The 20,074-nt window shown below is 43.0% G+C and overlaps 2 protein-coding genes across 2 annotated transcripts; one reads left to right on the top strand and one right to left on the bottom strand.

Annotated features, from left to right (window-relative positions):
* The first annotated feature begins 4,407 nt into the window (after positions 1-4,407).
* LOC120061255 (zinc finger protein PLAGL2-like) lies at positions 4,408-9,319 on the top strand. Its single transcript, XM_039010935.1, has 2 exons — positions 4,408-4,532; positions 5,510-9,319. Exon 2 carries the CDS (start codon positions 6,039-6,041, stop codon positions 7,317-7,319), a length of 1,281 nt encoding a protein of 426 aa, XP_038866863.1. The 5' UTR covers positions 4,408-4,532; positions 5,510-6,038; the 3' UTR covers positions 7,320-9,319.
* Positions 9,320-9,533: 214 nt separating this feature from the next.
* Positions 9,534-13,172, bottom strand: mylk2 (myosin light chain kinase 2). The gene is made up of 11 exons (XM_039010138.1): positions 12,893-13,172; positions 12,521-12,708; positions 12,274-12,379; positions 12,057-12,150; positions 11,881-11,990; positions 11,366-11,507; positions 11,095-11,165; positions 10,853-10,981; positions 10,448-10,600; positions 10,217-10,349; positions 9,534-9,999 (listed from the first exon to the last, which is right to left on the bottom strand). The coding sequence occupies exons 1-11, from the start codon at positions 13,144-13,146 to the stop codon at positions 9,892-9,894; spliced, it is 1,488 nt and encodes a 495-aa protein (XP_038866066.1). The 5' UTR covers positions 13,147-13,172; the 3' UTR covers positions 9,534-9,891.
* Positions 13,173-20,074: the final 6,902 nt, after the last annotated feature.

Raw genomic sequence — 20,074 nt, forward strand, 5'->3', positions numbered from 1 at the left:
GGTTCACAGCGAAGCTAACCTATTGCTTATCTCTCCTGTATTCTTTTTTCTTGACATGGTCAAATAACTCAAGCATAAATGTGTAACTTTTTTCTAAATTGGCACAAAGTAACTGGCACAGAGTAACTTGGTAAAAGATTATGTCACAGATTGGCCTATAGGTGGCGCTGTTATAAGCAGTCTCACTTAACACACTCCAGCACAGTAGGTGGCGGTATGCAGATTAATCATTTGTTTGCTGACCGACATATTGGATGAAGAAGTCTCACTGACACCGAAGATAGAACAATGAGCCAGATGTTTCACTGGATGTATAAATCTGAAGCATCCAGTTGGCGTTTCCGCTCACCACCAAATATGGTGATGAGAGGAAGCCCAGTGGCCTGCATTGGAGAAGATGGCGCGAGATGGATTTTGGCCGACATTCTTCAAATGTTCTCATCGATGAAACATTTGATCTCAATACAGTTTTCTATTCCCAAAACTAGAATATGCTACGAACAGATTGGACTACGTTTTGTAGACTTTACCCTTTGCCAAAGTAAAAAAAAAAAGGCATTGTCTAGAAGGAGTGCACGAGCGAATTGAGTTATTGCAGAGGAGCACTTCACAGACTAGGCTTCCCTAACGAAATATGCAAATACATGCTAAAACGTGCAAATAGGATCTCGCTTGCTCGTGCTTGGCTCTGCCTACCTCCTTGCCCACTATGATTCATTTGCTCGCATCGAAAAAAACAGGCTGTTGTCTATCTTGGGTTAGTTATACAGACCTTTGCTTAACCCAGATAGAACAAGGGTTAGTGCTGTACAGATTTCTGTTCACAAAACTACAATCTGTTACGGGGAAAAAAGTCAAAGGGTCACATCTACAAAACTTAGTGGACTCTGTTCGTAACAGATTGTTAGTAATCAGTGTTGGTTTAAATGGGAGCAAATTAAGCATAGTTGTCAGAACAAGCAAGGAAGTGGGCAGAGCCAAGCACGAACTAGCGAAAAACGATTGGTGTGTTCTAGCATGTATTTGCATATTAACATTAGGGAAAGCCTTCTCTGTGAAGTGCGCGTGTGCAATAACTCAAATCGCCCTTGCACTCATTGTAAACGATGAAACGGAAATATGCTAATACAATACTTGTTCTGACAACTATGCTTCATTTGCTCCCATTTAAACCAACACAGATGACTAACTGTCTTGGGTTAGTTATAAATATCTTTGCTTAAACCCTCATATCTGTCACCCCATTTGACATAGCCCCATAATGGATTTAAGAAGCCTAACGTTACTCCTTATCATCCAAGTACCTTACAAGTTCTGTTAAGAGGCGAATTGGCTCTGTCAGCCAAAACAACCAAATACTCCAACTAAACTTGAATCAATTCTCAACTGCGGTAAGGTTCTAGAAACTTAAAGCACTCTACTTTCATAACACATCAAAAATAATTTCACAAATGCAAAATATACACTTTAGCCGGTTTTAATAGTTGCAACCGACAGTATTTTTCAGTGACATCACGTTTGGGGTGTCTTCCGTTCACACTAATTAGCACAGGTAGTCGACTCTGTCTCCCATCTGTTTTCCGTAAACAAGCGCTGTATCATGGAAATATGGTCATGTGGAAACCTTAACTAAATTGGAGAAAAGCAAAGGGATTGGTTAAGAGATGGCGGAGTCATCAGGAAATCAGATTTTACGTGTCCATTTAAATCCTTTGTAAATCCACTCCACAATGGCTTATCTACTTGAAACGTTTTAAGGTAATCAAAGCCATTATCATGATGAACCATGTTAAGTTTGGCATTGATATCTTAAAAAATAAGGAAACTATTAACAATTCACTTTTTTGACTATGTAACGCTAATACTTAAAATAATCATAAATAATATTCTTCTCATGGACTAAATGTCAGATTCACTCCAAATCTGGTTATGGACTCATTACAATAGTTCCTAAAGAGTTTGAGAAAACAACATTGACGCATTCAAAGATGGCCACACTATACCAGTTGATGCATATTAGCACATATGCTAAAATGTGCAAAGTATACATATAAAAAATCTAATAAAAACCACATTTGGAATTTACTAATGAAGGGATTGATCACAAGATGGCTGAGATATTGACAAATCAGATTTTACGTTTCCATTTAAAACACTAAATCCACTCCTCAGTGGTCTTTCAACTTGAAAGTTGTCATCGCCCTCATGGACGTCCCTAAGATTGACCACACTGAATTTGGTATTGATATATTAAAAAAAACAAGGAAACTATTAACAACTTATTTTTTGCAAATGTAATGCTAATGCTCAAAATCATCTGCAATCCTCTTCTCCTTTAATGGTTTTGATAAAAAAAAAAATAGGTGCTGCATTCAAATATCTCCGCACTGTACCTATAGATGCATGTTAGCACATATGCTAATGCAAAAAATTCTGGGCACAGACGGCAGTTCAACGTCTAGTTTTGATTTACATTCGGTTGAACTTTCAACTAACATGAATTCAAGCAACGTGAAATACCATTGGCTGTACTGTAGGTTAAAAGTTGATTGAAAAAAAATAAGAAATGCCCCTACGTTGACTTTTTGCAAATCCAATCAGTTTCCCACTTTGATTCAACCTCATCACATATTTTTTTTTGAGGGGGGGGGGGGGGGGGGGGGGGGGGTTGAAATGACGTGTTAACAATGTTGATTCAACCAATTTTTGCCCAGTGAGTCACTTTGGAATGCAAGGCGGACAGAACACAACAATGAGGTCAAGGGTCAAAACACTGCAGGAATGAAATACAAAACAACTCTCCCTACCCCCTCTCTCTCTCAAGTCACTCTACAAACCAACGCTAGTGGGAGAGAATTGACAGAGATCAAGCCATTGTGGCTCTGCTATCTGCAAAATTAGCCACAATCAGTGCTACACTTGGACTGAAATAGGTGCTGGTACTCATTTTGGGTGTCGGTACTGTTTATATTTAGGTGCAGGAGCTCCACAATACTTTTGAGCTAATATTGTCAAAGAGAAACAGGAGCTCAAGCAGTAGAACATTTGAGGTGCCGATACTCAGCTCCGGTGAGCTCCTGCCCAAGTCAAGCACTGGTCACAATGGCATCAACATGTAACCTGTCCATGGAAGAACCTGGCAGAGATCAACCTGAAGGAAAACATGGAGAGGAAAAATCTGAGACCACCCCTGTGGGCACAGACGTCAATTCAATGTCTATTCCACGTTGGTTCAATGTTATTTTATTGAAATGACATGGAAACAACGTTGATTCAACCAGCGTGTGCCCAGTGGGACATTCTGTTTTGAGATTTTTAAAAATCCAAGAATAAATAAGATTTTTCTAGGCTACTATTTAATTACATAAAGACATAAGGGGACATAATTATATTTACTACAGCGTTAAGATAAAATCCTAGGGCTAGCCATATTTTTCATTGATGTTCCAGTACTCTAGTTTGCTTAGGGTGTGCAGTGCTGTTCAAATGACAGTGGAAAAGGCCTGTGTCTGTGTCAGCCTTAACTGCCTATTTATTAGCACACACAAAAATTGGGGTAAGGGACAATTAAAATTATTTTGGTTATTATCAAACAAAAACGGATTATAGTCTGTAAAAAATAGAGTACTAGTCATTATGATTGCCCATACCCCCAAATCAAGTCACACAGAGAACATCCACATTAATAAAAATAGGTACAATCTGTCATTTCAACAGCCTGATCCTGCCACATTGTTTGATGAACTGAGGGATGGGGCTGGGGAAATGTAACCACACATTTTGCAGCTGGAGCTATGAATGCAAACCTGGACAGACAGTCTGTGAGATTGACATTATATAGTTTGAAGCTATTGGTACAAGACAAATAAGAAAAGCAGTAGGCTATGCAATCTTACTACACAATCAATGCAACCTAAATCCATGTTGCAAACAGTTCCTCAATGAAGGAACTGTTTGAAACATGGATTAAGGTTACTTTAGGATTTTTGGTCATCCTGAGACCTGACCAGAACCAGAACCAGATTATGACCAGAAAATCTGATGGAAAATACGATGAGGATCTTCTCCTCATACCCGTCTTAAGTGAGTTCGCTACCTCCATCATCCTCTCTTCTTATATAGTGTCATGATGTGGGGTCCATATGGCCATCCTCTTGTTTTTTGGGCGTACAACACCTTCAATTCAACAGTTTTACTTTTCTACAGAAAAAATGAGTATATGCAATGATGTTATGGAATTATCTTTTCCAAGTTTTAAAATATTGTCCCGTGTCTTAAGGTTTAATATGAAGTATTGCATACTAGGTCGCACAGTGTTGGTGAACCTTATTTAGTTAGCAACCCCTACAAAAGTTTGTCAAAAAGTGGTGTGTCTGACGTCACACTCCCATAATGCAAGCGCTCTGCAACTCCAGCGCCGCCGAGGAAAAACCCAGGCCCCGAAAAGAATAAATCTTTAAAAAATTGGAAAAATAGTTTTACAAAACATCTGAGAGAAAAGGACCAATAACCGAATCGCGAAAGTTTTAAAGGTACGTTTACGCCAATTTTCAACGGAAACGTCCCAAATATACGCCTGCCAGGCTGATAGTAAAAATCTACTCATACCGATCAAATTCGGTGACATGAACTTGCTGAATTTCTTTAGCACTTTTCAAATAGTAGTGCAATATGTATATTTATTTTCATTACTTTATGTAATTAAGAAAAACATAACTGTTTTGTTAGCGCTCATCACATTTTCAGAATACAAACGTTTAAAAAATATATTTTTGAATGTTATCATCACGTCATTATTTTCGTATTACGTTTCCCCATTCATTATTTTTCAATCATTGCTCATGAATTACACGAGTCCATTTATTGAGTTAAGTTAATTTACTTTGTGTTTTTAAGTTACTACGCGAATACGTTTTTGTGTGTTTTTGACTTCATATACATGCTGATCACCGCGAGTTGATGATGAACCATATGTTCGTTGTATATAGACTCTTGATTCGTTTCCAAGTGAAACTCGCATACCTTGCTTTACATTGCTCAGATCAGAGTGTCTTTTGTACAGTTGCCCCATCAAATGATGTAAAAAGGATAATTTTCTAATATAGAATACAATGCTCATATCATGCCACCCCAGGTTTCACTTGATGAATATTGATCTGCAGCACTTGCACAATTAGCCTAACCATAGTAAATCTTCAACTTAAAAAGCCAAGTAATATATATTTTTTTATATTACAGTATTGTTCAAGTTTTCCTTATTTCACATGTGTAATCACAAAAACACCTCAACTCCATTACTTTACAAAGTAATGACTAAAGTTCTATGTAATAAAAGTGTTACTACCAATGATGTATAGCTATGGTTATTACACAGGTATAGGGTAAAATAATGTAAAGTGCATCGCTTTGGATGGGTGCTATACATGGGGTGTGTCCGGCATCAGCTTGACCCTGGTAATTTCATCACACAACAACTGTAGGCTGATCTTAACCTTGTGCTTCTTTATAGGACTGTGGTCATGCAAAATTGCCACTCACGTTCAACCGGTCCTCTGGCTCGTGTGGCTGGATGAGACAGGGAGAAGAAGCACACAACTTTGGGCCTTACCCAAGAATTACCCTGTGGAGACACGCACACATACACACAAACACACACAACAACATAAAACTCACACAAGCTCAGGGATGCTCACCCATATCTAGTCTGAGCCTTAGCAGCTGAGTGAGTGACTCTGCTCTCTTTGCCCAGGCCCTATTGGGTTGCTATGGCAGCTGCTGCTGCAGAACCCCCCCATCTAATAGAAGCTCGTACTGGAAAGGGAGACAGGCGGACAGACCCTCACCTGGAGAGAATACGAAACACTCCACTAGCAGCATTCAGCAGCATTCAACACCCTACTCTCCATTAACGGTGCAGCCAATGGTGTCAAGTTTGAAGGTCCTCTCTTAAAATACCCCATGAGTGTTTTGTCCGTCTGCTCATGCTTATGGCCCGTCGCCCTCTGCAGAAGACCCAGCGCCGTTCCCTCTGCTAGAGCATGTTCCAACAGAAGGAGCACCTGAAGAGCCACCTGCAGGCCCACGACGCCAACAGGCAGGTGTTCCACTGCCAGGAGTGTGGCAAACAGTACAGCACTCAGTTGGGCTACCGGCGCCACCTGCTGGCCGCCCACGCCCCTGCCTCCAGCGCCACCATCCCTGAAGAGCTCCATTGCCAAGAGGGGGCGCCTGCCCTGCTGGAGCAGCTAGGGAGCCACACCGACAGGCTTCCGCCCCTGGAGGTCACCGCCACCGTCAGGGAGAGGAAGTATTCGTGCGAGCGCTGCGACCGGCGCTTCTACACTCGCAAGGATGTGCGGCGTCACGCGGTGGTGCACACGGGCCGCCGTGACTTTCTGTGCCCGCGCTGCGCCCAGCGATTTGGTCGCAGGGACCATCTAACGCGCCACCTGAAGAAGAGCCACATCCAGGAGCCCACAACCACCACCCCCACACCAGCCCCCACCACACCTGGGCCCGTAAAGGAGGAGACAAGTCCGGTGCAATGCAGCAATGGACCCTCCTCCAAGGAGCATGTAGAGGCCTTCCCCATTGACATGTACAGCAGTTACCCCTTGCAGACCATGTCCAATCCAGGCATGGGCCACCAACACCACTCCCTCATGCAGGGCTCCCTGCCCACAGCCATGGGGGTGGGCCTCAACATGCCAGGCCCCTCTCCCCATCCCCACCACCACCTCCCCCAGCAGCAACAGCAGCCTTATGGCCACATGGCCAGGTATCAGCATGGATCTACCTCATATCCCCGCACTGACATGGAGAGCTTCCTAATGGACCTGCAGAGCGGCCTGCCCCCACACCTGACCACAGCCTCCTCCTCTACCTCCTCCTCCGCCTCCCCTCAGAGGGAAGTGCTTTCAGAAACCCAGGGTGGCCCAGTGGCCGGGGACCCCCACCTTCTGTCCAGGAGCCCCGCTCTCTCCTCAGCCGAGCTGTCATGCGCTGCTAACATGGACCTGGGTCCTCTTCTGGGCTTCTTGCCGTTCAGCCTGCCTCCCTACAGTGCTCATATGAGTATGGGAGGTCTGGTGATGGGCTACCCGTCTACCTCCACCTCCACTGTGCCGCCCTCCTCCTCCAGCCCCCTACCCTATCAGGCCCCAGGAGGTCTCACCTTCCTGCAGCCCCCACAACTTCACGCATCCCAGGGCCCCGGAGCCCACAACCACAACAACAACCAGCTACCTCAGGGGTTCAGCAATCCTGGAATGAGCACTTCCACCTCCCTACCTCGCTACTACCAGACCTTTCAACAGTGAGCAGCCTGATACCATGTGACCCACGTGACCCCAGCACCAGGCCAAGGGACACTCCAAATATTCTTGAATAAAGCCTCCCATAAAGGACGAGTGTCTAGAAAGTCTTGAATATACGAGTGATACATATAGGCATCCAATGTGCTTGCATTTATTTTTTTTATGGAAAAAAAATGGGAATTGTATTTTTTTAATGATGCTAATTAAGCTTTCAGTAGCAATAGTTTTTGTTATGATGATGTTGAACACAAAGAACCACTTCATCAGTATTACCTTATCCGATAATAAGAAACAGGAGCAGAAGGAGAATAGAAAGTGTGTTTTAGCAACCAAAATGTTGTTTTATTGAACCCTGTTAGAAATAGGCCAAATGGTTGCACTTTGTTCAGAAAAGACCGCATAAGGTCTATACAATGTGGACATAAGTGCTACATGACACCTGCCACTCATCTTGTTTTCCAATAATGTTAGTCACTTGTCTGACAATGGTCATGTTAGATATTTAACAGCAGTTTACGTAAAAGTGTACTTGTGTTATCATGTTCTGCTTATTTATACAAAAACTAGAGATGTTTGATTTTTATGTTCCTTTAAAGCAGTTTCCCAAACCTCTATCCAGGACCCCCATTCCAATTATTTGGTCTGTTCCAGACAGTATTAGCACACCTGATTCAAGTAATCAAGAGCTTGATTATTAGTTGACCAGTTCAATCAACTGTGCTTGTTCTGGAATATACCAAATAAGTGGAATGGCAGGGGGTACTCGAGGAGAGGTTTGTCAAACACTGCTTTAGAGGGTGTTACTGAAATGGGTTTCATATTACTGCATATCATTGACTGTCTCCTTTATTCAGTGAAATGTTGCACCGATGTCTTTAAAAAATGCTACTGTTGTGCCTCTTGGGTGTCTACTCTATTGACTGGGTTTAAGCACTTAAGACATTATGAAAGGATAGAATTGATGTCTTATGAAATGTTTTGTTCCTTTTACCTCAACAACATGCTCTCCTAGATGAACAGATTAATACAGAACTCTGTCCTTTGGGGTTAGGGTATATCATTTTAATCTCTTTCCTAGTTACTTTGGCTCTAACTTGTGACATTAGATCTAAAGTGAAAATGTAGATTTTATTAATCAAATTGCTTGTTTTGTTTAGATACAACAGACAGTGACATTGATTGACCCATAAACTCTCTACCTCTATCTTATCCTATTACAGTACCCGTTTCTTTCTTGGCGTGGAGGTAACTGTTATGTAAAAATTAACAATCAGTACGGAATAACATCTCTCCTCCTTGAACATTGTTGTCTCTTTTACCAGTACTTATGTATTGTATCCTTTCCTGATATGTAAAGATCAGTTCCTTCACGCCCATGATGATTGTATACTTGTTGGCAGCGTTTTAGACAGACTACATTGCAGACGCCTGCCAAATCTCACAACACCTGGATAGGTGTTATAACATATCACCTAACCACATCATATGATATAGCAATCTGAGGCCCGACTGCGCAGTCAATTAAGTAGCACGCAACCATTGGTTGATGCAATGCAACTGTCTGAAATGTAGTCAGCCTGGAACGCGTCCTTTGACTACCTCAGAAAAGAGCAACTTGTAATTGCAGAGAAAACATTTGTGTAGAGTTTATTTTTGTCAGTTCAACGAATGCACACTTTATAGTAATAGATTTGAATTGAGGTTAGCTTAGCATATTGACGAAAGGATGTTATGCCCAATAGTTAAGTTCCCATCATATTGTATTGAATGAGGATTCCATTTAATTCAATTGCATTGTTGCCTGTAGTAAAATTAGCTGGAAGCGTTACTAGTATGCAGGCATCACATCCTCGTTAGCTCTTAGGACAAGGCTCTAGCTGTTTGTTCCATCACCCTATAGAAGAAGATACAAAACAAGAATTGCTGAACTGCTCTTATCATATTATCTTTGAAGCATTTTCTTATTGTATGAATGTAAACAATAAAGTACATATTAGATTGGATTGGTTTCTCGTTATTTTGTTATTAGGGCTCTTGAGTGGCGCAGCGGTCTAAGGCACTGCATCTCAGTGTTTGAGGCGTCACTGGTTCGAATCCAGGCTGTATCACATCCGACTGTGAATGGGAGTCCCATAGGGACACAATTGGCCCAGCACCGCCCGAGTTTGGCTGTCGTAGGCCGTCATTGTAAATAAGAATTTGTTCTTAACTGACTTGCCTAGTTAAATAAAGGTTACGTATAAAAAATCACTTGAACTATTTCCTTTATAGATGTAGTGTCATATCTTTTGGCATGAATCCGCTTCCATACATTTCCACACAAGAAAATAAAAATATCAAAGTACAAAATTGCTGCTCATTTTATGAGTGAAATTATGTTGTGTAGCCACTATTTATTCACACACTGTGTCCTGTTTTGTTTACACAGACAGACCATGACAAGAGTACCTTCTCTGACTGATTATGTGGGAGGTCTTTACAAGTATGCAGTTTGTCCAGCGTAGGTCAGTACAGATTTCACAGGGGGTGACATTGTAAGGCGGCAGTGTAGGTACTGTATTAATGGGTGACATTGTTACGTTGCTATAGGTACTGTATCCGTCTCCGTATCCAGAGAGGTCAGTTCCCCACCGCTGCTGATCTTCTTGAATCTGTTGGCTGCCGCTATCGCAATGTAGTTTTTCTGTCAACAAGCACAGAAGCACGTTTACAACATAGTGAGCAGGGCAGTAAGGTTGGATGCGTCTCATCAACAATGGTTGGCCGGAAACAATTGACATGAAACAGCTGATTGCAGTGCAAAGAGGATAAAACTACCATAATGTGAACAATGTGTCTTCCAACTACAAAACCAACTAAATGAACCACACTGTGTGGTGGAGGAAATCTGTTGGACTGACCTTCCATAGTTTCTTGGCCAGGTATTTCTTCAGCAGGACCTGGGACTTCAGTACTATATTGCTGCCCTTGGCCTTCTCTGCAATGTTGTTGAGCCACGGATGTCTTAGACACTGTAAAGCACTCATTCGCCCTCTGGCCAAACAGGGAACAGGGTAGAAGTATAACTAATAAACTGTAATAATCATCACAATCATGAGTGTTATGATTATTATTTAAGCTTTGGCCCTCACCCCCTCTCCTTGACCAGAAGGTGGGAGATAAAGTCCTTAGCCTCAGCTGAGATGTGCTCAAAGGCCTCGTCCTCAAAAGAACAGTTGGCAGAGAGGACGTTGTTGAGGGTCTGGCTCTCATCATCACCCAGGAAGGGTGAAAGGCCACTTAGACTGCGGAGGATGAGAGGAAGGAAGTGCCGCATGCACATACACAGGGAAACAGGTCACAATGAAAGAGCATGCATGGTAGGGACATGGGGGGTGAATCCTAACTTCCACTTAAGTCACATTTTTACTTAGTCATGCATTGATGTCAATGGGACACGAAGTAAAAATGTTACTTACGTGGAAGTAAATTTGCCCCATACAACTTACGGTTTAACTTAGATGTTAGGGAATATGAGGCTGATATTTTAGACTCACAGCATATAAGTGACGACCCCTAAGGTCCACATGTCTGTGGGAAAGGACACAAAATCAAAGTTGACCACCTCTGGGGCCAGAAATTCAGGGGTTCCAAAATTGACTCTGAGCTTCTCCCGAGGCCTGTATCTGATTCCGAGGAAGAAAGAAAATGTATTTTCAAGGTTCTTTTTGAGAGAGCTGCTACCAGTGCTCACAATAAATCCCCCAAAGTCACACCCACAGCTGAAGAGAGGCATTACCTTCTTGCCAGCCCAAAGTCGATAATCTTCACCTGATGGCCAGTTCGATTCACACAAAGGATATTCTCCGGCTGTGAACATTGGAGTGTGCAAATTCATTTGGATAAATTAACCATTGATTACTTTTCTTACAACAACACACACATGGATGCCTCTGAGTTATGGTGAGACTGACCACGCTGTGCTTCAAGTGGCAATTAAAATGTGCTTGGCATTTGTGACGGTGGTGAGCCTTGAAATCTGGAATGCACATCCAGTCCACCATACTCACTTTCAGGTCGAGGTGGAGGACGTACATCTGATGCATGTAGCTGACCCCTTCACAGATCTGCTTGACAAACACCATGGCGTCCACCTCGGTCAGCGGTGCGCTCTCATCCACAATCCTGTCAAACAGCTCCCCGCCTTCAACACTGCCACACACAGACATCAGGTTGACCAACTCCACTGGACCTTTCTCCCCTTTCCCCTTTCCATTGTGTACTTTTGATTGAGGTATACTGTATGTAATGCACTTTGTCTTTGTTTTAATAATGTATCCATATTTGTGGTGATTCAGTGTTCCATATCTGTCTCTGAGTGTCTGTACTTTGTACTTTAGTGTCTGCTGCCAGCAAACCAAATCCCCCCTCAGGAGATCATTAAAGTATATTAATTAATTGTTAATTTATTGATCCCTGTTAAATGATTTGTAGAATGTTTGGAAGCACTACAGTGTAATGGAGATCTTGCTAACCAATGACACTGAATAGCAGAGTGGAATATGAAGGAATAGTAGCCACTTACTATTCCAGAATTAACACCAGCTGGTGCTTGGCCTCAAAGGCATCGTAGAGCTGGAGGATGTTGGGATGACTCAGCTGGTTCATTGCCTGCACCTCGTTATTTGCCCTTTCCTGAGAGAACAACACAGGCAAATGTGTATGTGAACATAAAAATATGTACCTCACTCACTCACTCACCTTTTCTTTAGCAGTTCGTGTGTTGATTATCTTAGCTGCGAGCTTTAGTCCAGAGGATTTTTCAGTGCATTTGTGCACCTTGCCAAAGCGTCCGCTGAGGGAAAAATATGTTTTTCTTAACTCATTAACACACAAACCCAATAGCTATTAGATAACATCTGGGAGATTACTAGTTCTACCACTATTCCAGACCAGTAGGCTACAGATGTCAGTTTACCTCCCCAGCACCTCTCTGGTGTGGATGACGAAGGTGTCAGATGGGGGGTTGGATCGCAACGACACACAGCGGTGAAGGAAAGGAGCTGGCTGGGGGGGAACGTCATCTGAGAGATAGATAGAGAGAGAGAGATTGGGAGGGCAACACTCATTAGCGCAATGTCAGTACACGTTTCTGTATAATAGCATACTAATCCCAAAATTCTCAAACACACTAAGGCTTTTTGTGCACGGAAGTCAACATTCACCTATGACCTTATGACAAGTTTTGGTATGGGACTTGGGCCGGGTCCTTTCTGCTGTAGTAGGGACTACTATGATCTGTATTCCACTGGCTGCAACTGGACTAGCCCCTCCCAACACACTGCAGGTCTTCCCAACAGCCGGTCCACGGGCAGGGCAGACATACTGGGGCTTGGGCCTTGAGCTCTGGAGCCTGAACCAGAAAGAAGGCCAGCACAATCAGAGCAGAGCAGAGTAGCATTTATAATTTGTATGGTGGAAAGCAATGTGATTCAAATTGGTGGTGGATGTGTTGAGTTTTTCACATTTAGATATGATATCCAATCATTTATCATTTTTATTAGTATGTATGTTAGATGATGAGTAAGCGCCTTTACCTCTGCAAGGACTCTGGACAGCTGTACACTTGTCTAAGGGAGGAGCTCTCCACGGTTGGCATAAGGACAGCCAACCCAGACGGCTTTTTTGGTGCGGGGGCGGGACTTGATGGAGCAGCTGCTTGGTTCTCCGTCACTGTGGTCCTCGTCTCAGTCTTTGGAGTGTCCGCCATTAATGGGACAACCGCTACAGCTGGAACCTCTCTCATCCCACCCCTTTCAGTTTCACTCTGTCTGTGGGAATCTGCTGCCATTGGTTGACCTCTGACCCCCTGCTGGTTCCCTCCAATCCACTGCTCTCCAACACATTCTCTTTGCTCTGCTCCCATACCAGCAGACACCTCTTAATTAATATACAGTTATAGTCTGAAGTTTACATACACTTAGGTTGGAGTCATTAAAACTCATTTTTCAACCACTCCACATTTTCTTGTTAACAAACTATAGTTTTGGCAAGTCGGTTAGGACATCTACTTTGTGCATGACACAAATATTTTTTCCAACAATTGTTTACAGACAGATTATTTCACTTATAATTCACTGTATCACAATTCCAGTGGGTCAAAAGTTTACATACACTAAGTTGACTGTGCCTTTAAACAGCTTGGAAAATTCCAGAAAATTATGTTATGGCTTTAGAAGCTTCTGATAGGCTAATTGACATCATTTGAGTCAATTGGAGGTGTACTTGTGGATGAATTTCAAGGCCTACCTTCAAACTCAGTGCCTCCTTGCTTGACATCATGGGAAAATCAAAAGAAGTCAGCCAAGAACTCAGAAAACAAATTGTAGACCTCCACAAGTCTGGTTCATCCTTGGGAGCAATTTCCAAACGCCTGAAGGTACCACGTTCATCTGTACAAACAAAATTACGCAAGTATAAACACCATGGGACCACGCAGCCATCATACCACTCAGGAAGGAGACGCGTTCTGTCTCCTCGAGATGAACGTACTTTGGTGCGAAAAGTGCAAATCAATCCCAGAACAACAGCAAAGGACCTTGTGAAGATGCTGAAGGAAACGGTTACAAAGTATCTATATCCACAGTAAAATGAGTCCTATATCGACATAACCTGAAAGGCTGCTCAGCAAGGAAGAAGCCACTGCTCCAAAACCACCATAAAAAAGCCAGACTACGGTTTGCAACTGCACATGGGGACAAAGATCATACTTTTTGGAGAAATGTTTTCTGGTCTGATGAAACAAAAATAGAACAATTTGGCCATAATGACCATCGTTATGGTTGGAGGAAAAAGCGGGATGCTTGCAAGCTGAAGAACACCCTCCCAACCGTGAAGCACAGGGGTGGTAGCATCATGTTGTGGGGGTGCTTTGCTGCAGGAGGGACTGGGGCACTTCAAAAAATAAATGGCATCATGAGGGAGGAAAATTATGTGGATATATTGAAGCAACATCTCAAGACATCAGTCAGGAAGTTAAAGCTTGGTTGCAAATGGGTCTTCCAAATAGACAATGACCCCAAGCATACTTCCAAAGTTGTTGCAAAATGGCTTAAGGACAACAAAGTCAAGGTATTGGAGTGGCCATCACAAAGCCCTGACCTCAATCCCATAGAAAATTTGTGGCCAGAACTGAAAAAGCGTGTGCGAGCAAGGAGACCTACAAACCTGACTCAGTTATACCAGCTCTGTCAGGAGGAATGGGCCAAAATTCACCCAACTTATTGTGGGAAGCTTGTGGAAGGCTACCCGAAATGTTTGACCCAAGTTAAACAATTTAATGGCAATGCTACCAAATATTAATTGAGTGTATGTAAACTTCTGACCCACTGGGAATGTGATGAAAGAAATAAAAGCTGAAATAAATCATTCTCTCTACTATTATTCTGACATTTCACATTCTTAAAATAAAGTGGTGATCCTAACTGACCTAAAACAGGGAATTTTTACTAGGATTAAATGTCAGGAATTGTGAAAAACTGAGTTTAAATGTATTTGGCTAAGGTGGCTTAAGGTAAACTTCCGACTTCAACTGTATGTCTATCCATTCATCTGGCAATGCTTTCTCTGTGTTCCTATCTATCATATAACTCATAAACACCCATCAAATCCATGAATGTTGGTCAGCTCAATCTAGCCAAATATAGGTCTTGAGCTCACAGAGTATGACATGACTATAGTCATACCACTAAAATGGAAGTGAGTTACCTTTCTTTGCAGGAGCGATAGGAGTCTGTTGCTTTGTTTCCTGGTGTCTGTTCGTCTCAAACTGATTCTGGGTCTCAGCCTGAGCATGAGAGAAACAGAGGCAGCTTGAGCATCTCACAAGGTGTGCCACTGACCAATCATCAACTAAAAGGCTTGTTTTATGTTTTGCCAATTAGAGATATGGAGTAGACACATATCCATGCAATGTATACACAAAACCATTCACACAATGAAGAAACATATTATAAGAGTACCTTTTCAGTGCTTAATGAATCACTGACTGGCAGAGATGCTGTCCTAAGTGACGCCTCGATGGATGTCACCGCTTGGTTCTTCATCACTGTGGTCCTTGTCTGAGTCAAAATCTTTTGAGTGTGCGCCATTGATGGGAAAACTGCTACTGCCAGCCGTGTCAATGTTTTCTTTGCATCTGTCTCTATCAAATAACACACCAATTGAATCCACCCTGGATTATGGTCACCTACATTTGGTCTAGAGCTCATTGAGTATGAATAGTTACCTTTCTTTGCTGGGGTGGTAGGAGTGTGTTGTGTCTTATCCTGCTGTCTGTTTGTCTCCAACTGATCCGGGATCTCATCCTGACCATGAGAGAACATAGCACCAGACAGACTAAAATGGTTGCTTTATGTTTTGTCATTTAGATATACATGTTTACCATGTTGACATGTATCAACATGGAAAAAGACAATGCAGTGTATACACAACCATTCACACAATGAGGAAACAGACTCAAAGTACCTTAGAAGTGACTAGTGAGGTCCTGGCTGGCAGATATACTGTCCTAGGTGATGGCTCAATGGGTGGGGCTGGGGAAGCTTCCTGGCAGGTGTGGGGGTTCCTTTGCTCCAGACCTCATTTACAAGACAAAACAGAATTATCCTCAAAGGAAATTGGACACAATTCCTACAAGCCTTTGTCATCTTCACAGTAGCATGGACGTTGTTGTAACATCAACATTGTGTGAGCAAAATCATTGTAATTCATGTCCACTTCACAGTTATTCATCTCCTTTGAAATGCAGTTTGAAACTTTAATGCAGATACACGGTATTGGTTGAGACATTGAAACACTAAACCATGGGTCAATCCTGTAGTGAGCTCAGTCAAACTTAGCTTGTCAAAAACAATACAATCCTTCCGTGTGTCATTTCAGACCGATTGAACGTTACCTTTGGCCAGGGCATCTAAGGTCCTCTGCATCTCACCGATCTTCCTCTCAAAGTTCTCTAGCAGCCTGGACTGGGCCACAAGCTGCCTTTCTGTTGCCTCTGGCTGGCCGCTGTGCAGACTGCAGGTGGAGCAGACGGAGCAGGAACCTATTTGTCTGGAGAGGAGCTCATCCAACTTGTGAGTCAAGTTATCTACTTTGGCCTCTAGGACAGGTAGGTTTGTGGGGAGTGGGACAGGTGGTGTACACCGCACAGAACCCATGATGAACAGTGGTCCTCAATAGGCCTCCGCAAAACACAAGCCTCTAGACTAGAAGACATAGGCAGAGTTATCCTCAAGAAATGAAAAGGCTGGTTACAGATTATAAAAAAGTCAGGACAGTTGGTTACAGATCCCTCCAAAAATATAAAGGTTGGCACTCTTCAGGACTCCTCTCAGAGCTCTTAAAATTGTACCTACCTCTTAGATCAATGAAAGCGGTAGAAGGCAGAGTAGGAAGAATCTCAGATCAAGAAAGACCAGTATTGGTGAGAGTCAGACAGTAGGGGTTGGTCCTGTCCAGAGAGCAGAATGCCGCAGTGAGCTGGTTTGCTCCGTTATCTCTTCCAGCGACAGCCTCATTGTCCAGAAATAGGCAAGCGAGGGGCAAGGGCGCTGAGGGTTGGGAAACAGTAGCAGATAATGAAGGTATGCATGTCAGGCCAGACAGACGTCAAGAGGACATACGCAGTTCCTCTGATGAAGGAGAGCATGTGCACACAATATTTTTTTTATTTGGGCATAGAAGGCAGTGATTCAAATGTCTGGGTCTTGGCTAATCAAGTTACAACCAATCCTTTCCAGGCTTGGACCAGACTCCTAATTTGCATATTTATTGGTGTGTTAATAGTCTCACTAAACTATCAGATACGGTTCCCCCATAATACTATTCTCAATGAGCTGACTACTGAAATGACACAGTTTGGCCTCCATCCAACCAGTGTCTCAACCTCTGGTCCCCAAGATGGTTAGTCTACACCAGTGGTTCCCAAACTTTTTATAGTCCTGTACCCCTTCAAACATTCAACCTCCAGCTGCGTACCCCCTCTAGCACCATTGTAAGCCTGCCACACACACACTATACAATACATTTATTAAACATAAGAATGAGTGTGAGTTTTTGTCACAACCCGGCTCATGGGAAGTGAGAGAGCTCTTATCGGACCAGGGCACAAATAATAATATAATAATAATCAATAATTTTGCTCTTTATTTAGGCATCTTACATATAAAACCTTATTTGTTCATCAAAAATTGTGGGTGTGCTTGAAAGGATGCACATAAATCATTTTCCACACACAGTCTGTGCCTGTATTTAGTTTTCATGCTAGTGAGGGCCGAGAATCCACTCTCACATAGGTACGTGGTTGCAAAGGGCATCAGTGTCTTAACAGCGCAATTTTCCAAGGCAAGAAACTCTGAGCTCAGCCCTATCCAGAAATGATTCAATTCAATTTTCACAGAACCGCTTGTTGCAATTTCGATGAGGCTCTCTTGTTCAGATATCAGTAAGTGGACTGGAGGCAGGGCATGAAAGGGATAACGAATCCAGTTGTTTGTGTTGTCCGATTTGGGAAAGTACCTGCGTAATTGAGCACCCAGCTCACTCAGGTGCTTCGCTATATCACATTGACTTTGTCTGTAAGCTTAAGTTAATTTGCACACAAAAAATCATATAATGATGGAAAGACCTGTGTGTTGTCCTTGTTAATACAGACAGAAAAGAGCTCCAACTTCTTAATCACAGCATCAATTTTGGCACGTACATTGAATATAGTTGCGGAGAGTCCCTGTAATCCAAGATTCAGATCATTCAGGCAAGTAAAAACATCACCCAGACAGGCCAGTCGTGTGAGAAACTCGCCATCATGCAAGCGGTCAGACAAGTGAAAATTATGGTCAGTAAAGAAAACTCTAAGCTCGTCTCTCAATTTTAAAAAACGTGTCAATACTTTGCCCCTTGATAACCAGTGCACTTCTGTATGTTGTAAAAGTGTTACATGGTCGCTGCCCATATCATTGCATAATGCAGAAAATACACGAGAGTTCAGGGGTCTTGCTATAACAAAGTTAACCATTTTCACTGGTGTCCAACACGTCTTTCAAGCTGTCAGGCATTCCCTTGGCAGCAAGAGCCTCTCGGTGGATGCTGCAGTGTACCCAAGTGGCGTCGGATGCAACTGCTTTCACACACGTTACCACTCCACTATGTCTCCCTGTCATGGCTTTTGTGCCATCAGTACAGATACCAACAGATCTTGACCACCAAAGCCCATTTGATGTCACAAAGCTGTCCTGTACTTTAAAAATGTCCTCTCAGGTTGTCCTGGTTTCCAGTGGTTTGCAGAAGAGGAAGTCTTCCTTAACCCTTGTGTTGTCTTAAGGGTAAAAAATGATCCGCCACTATGTTTAACAGCAGAAAGAAAACACTAAATTATATTTTTTCAACTTGAAATTTGATTACTTTTCCTAGAGTGACCCCAACATTAGAAAAAGTGAAACATCGCCTTTGTTCATATTTCCATGAAAGCTGTGCACCACCAGGGTACAAAGATTGTTTTAGGGTCATTTTTGACCCGGCAGTTATAAAATAATTTACACGCCACAAAAACCACAAAGACACACAAGCATTCCCGGGTGGCGCAGTGGTCTAGGGCACTGCATCGCAGTGCTAACTGCGCCACCAGAGTCTCAGAGGCTCTGTCGCAGCCGGCCGCGACCGGGAGGTCCGTGGGGCGACGCACAATTGGGCTAGCGTCGTCCGGGTTAGGGAGAGTTTGGCCGGTAGGGATATCCTTGTCTCATCGCGCTCCAGCGACTCCTGTGGCGGGCCGGGCGCAGTGCGCGCTAACCAAGGGGGCCAGGTGCACGGTGTTTCCTCCGACACATTGGTGCGGCTGGCTTCCGGGTTGGAGGCGCGCTGTGTTAAAGAAGCAGTGCGGCTTGGTTGGGTTGTGCTTCGGAGGACGCATGGCTTTCGACCTTCGTCTCTCCCGAGCCCGTACGGGAGTTGTAGCGATGAGACAAGATAGTAATTACTAGCGATTGAATACCACGAAAATTGGGGAGAAAAGGGGATAAAATAAAATAAAAAATAAAAAAGACACAAGCACAATGAGAAATTTAGATTATGAGTGCTGCTGATTGAACTCAGACAAAACTAAAACTTTATTGTGCATGTGCAGCATCTCCCCTCCATGACCCCACACATGACTCAAGTTCACAGACAAAATAAACAACATTTCAGTCAAAATGAACAACATTTCTGACAAAATAAATATTTCTTGAACGCATCGTTTACTAATGGGGAATGCAGTCAGAGGCTATAAATGTGCTACAGATGACAGTCCCCCAGTTCTCTCTTTGCTGAAGCCATGAGTGCACGTTTCAGTGCCCAACGGGTTGTAGATCTGATTTTTTTGTCCAGGAGGAACAAGAGAACAATGATTTAGAAGAGGAGGAGGTATCTGAAGAAGAAGATGGGGAAGAATACAACCCAGGGCACGATGCATCATCTTCAGATGAAGAAGAAATCCCCCAAGCTGAGAGACATTTTTGTCAAAGAACAGCAAAATAAAATGGTCCTTGTCACCACATGACAACCAGGGCAGGATGGCAGCACAAAATGTCTTAAGGATTACCCCAGGGCCCACAAGACATGCAGTTGCCCATGCCCAGGACATCGCCTCAACATTCTACATTTTCATCACACCAGCCATCAAAAAAATCATCCTGGAGATGACAGATTTGGAGGGTTTCTGTAAATATGGAGACAACTGGAAA

This window comes from Salvelinus namaycush, chromosome 16 (assembly GCF_016432855.1).
Source record: "Salvelinus namaycush isolate Seneca chromosome 16, SaNama_1.0, whole genome shotgun sequence".
Lineage (NCBI taxonomy): Eukaryota > Metazoa > Chordata > Actinopteri > Salmoniformes > Salmonidae > Salvelinus > Salvelinus namaycush.

Excerpts from the sequence above, each read along its gene's own strand:
- mylk2 (XM_039010138.1), bottom strand. The coding sequence starts at position 13,146 with ATGGCAGCAGATTCCCACAGACAGAGTGAAACTGAAAGGGGTGGGATG. Across the intron at positions 12,380-12,520 it reads AACTTGTCATAAGGTCATAG|ATGACGTTCCCCCCCAGCCA; the intron begins GTGAATGTTGAC and ends TCTATCTCTCAG. Across the intron at positions 10,982-11,094 it reads GACTTTGGGCTGGCAAGAAG|ATACAGGCCTCGGGAGAAGC; the intron begins GTAATGCCTCTC and ends CCTCGGAATCAG.
- LOC120061255 (XM_039010935.1), top strand. The coding sequence starts at position 6,039 with ATGTTCCAACAGAAGGAGCACCTGAAGAGCCACCTGCAGGCCCACGAC.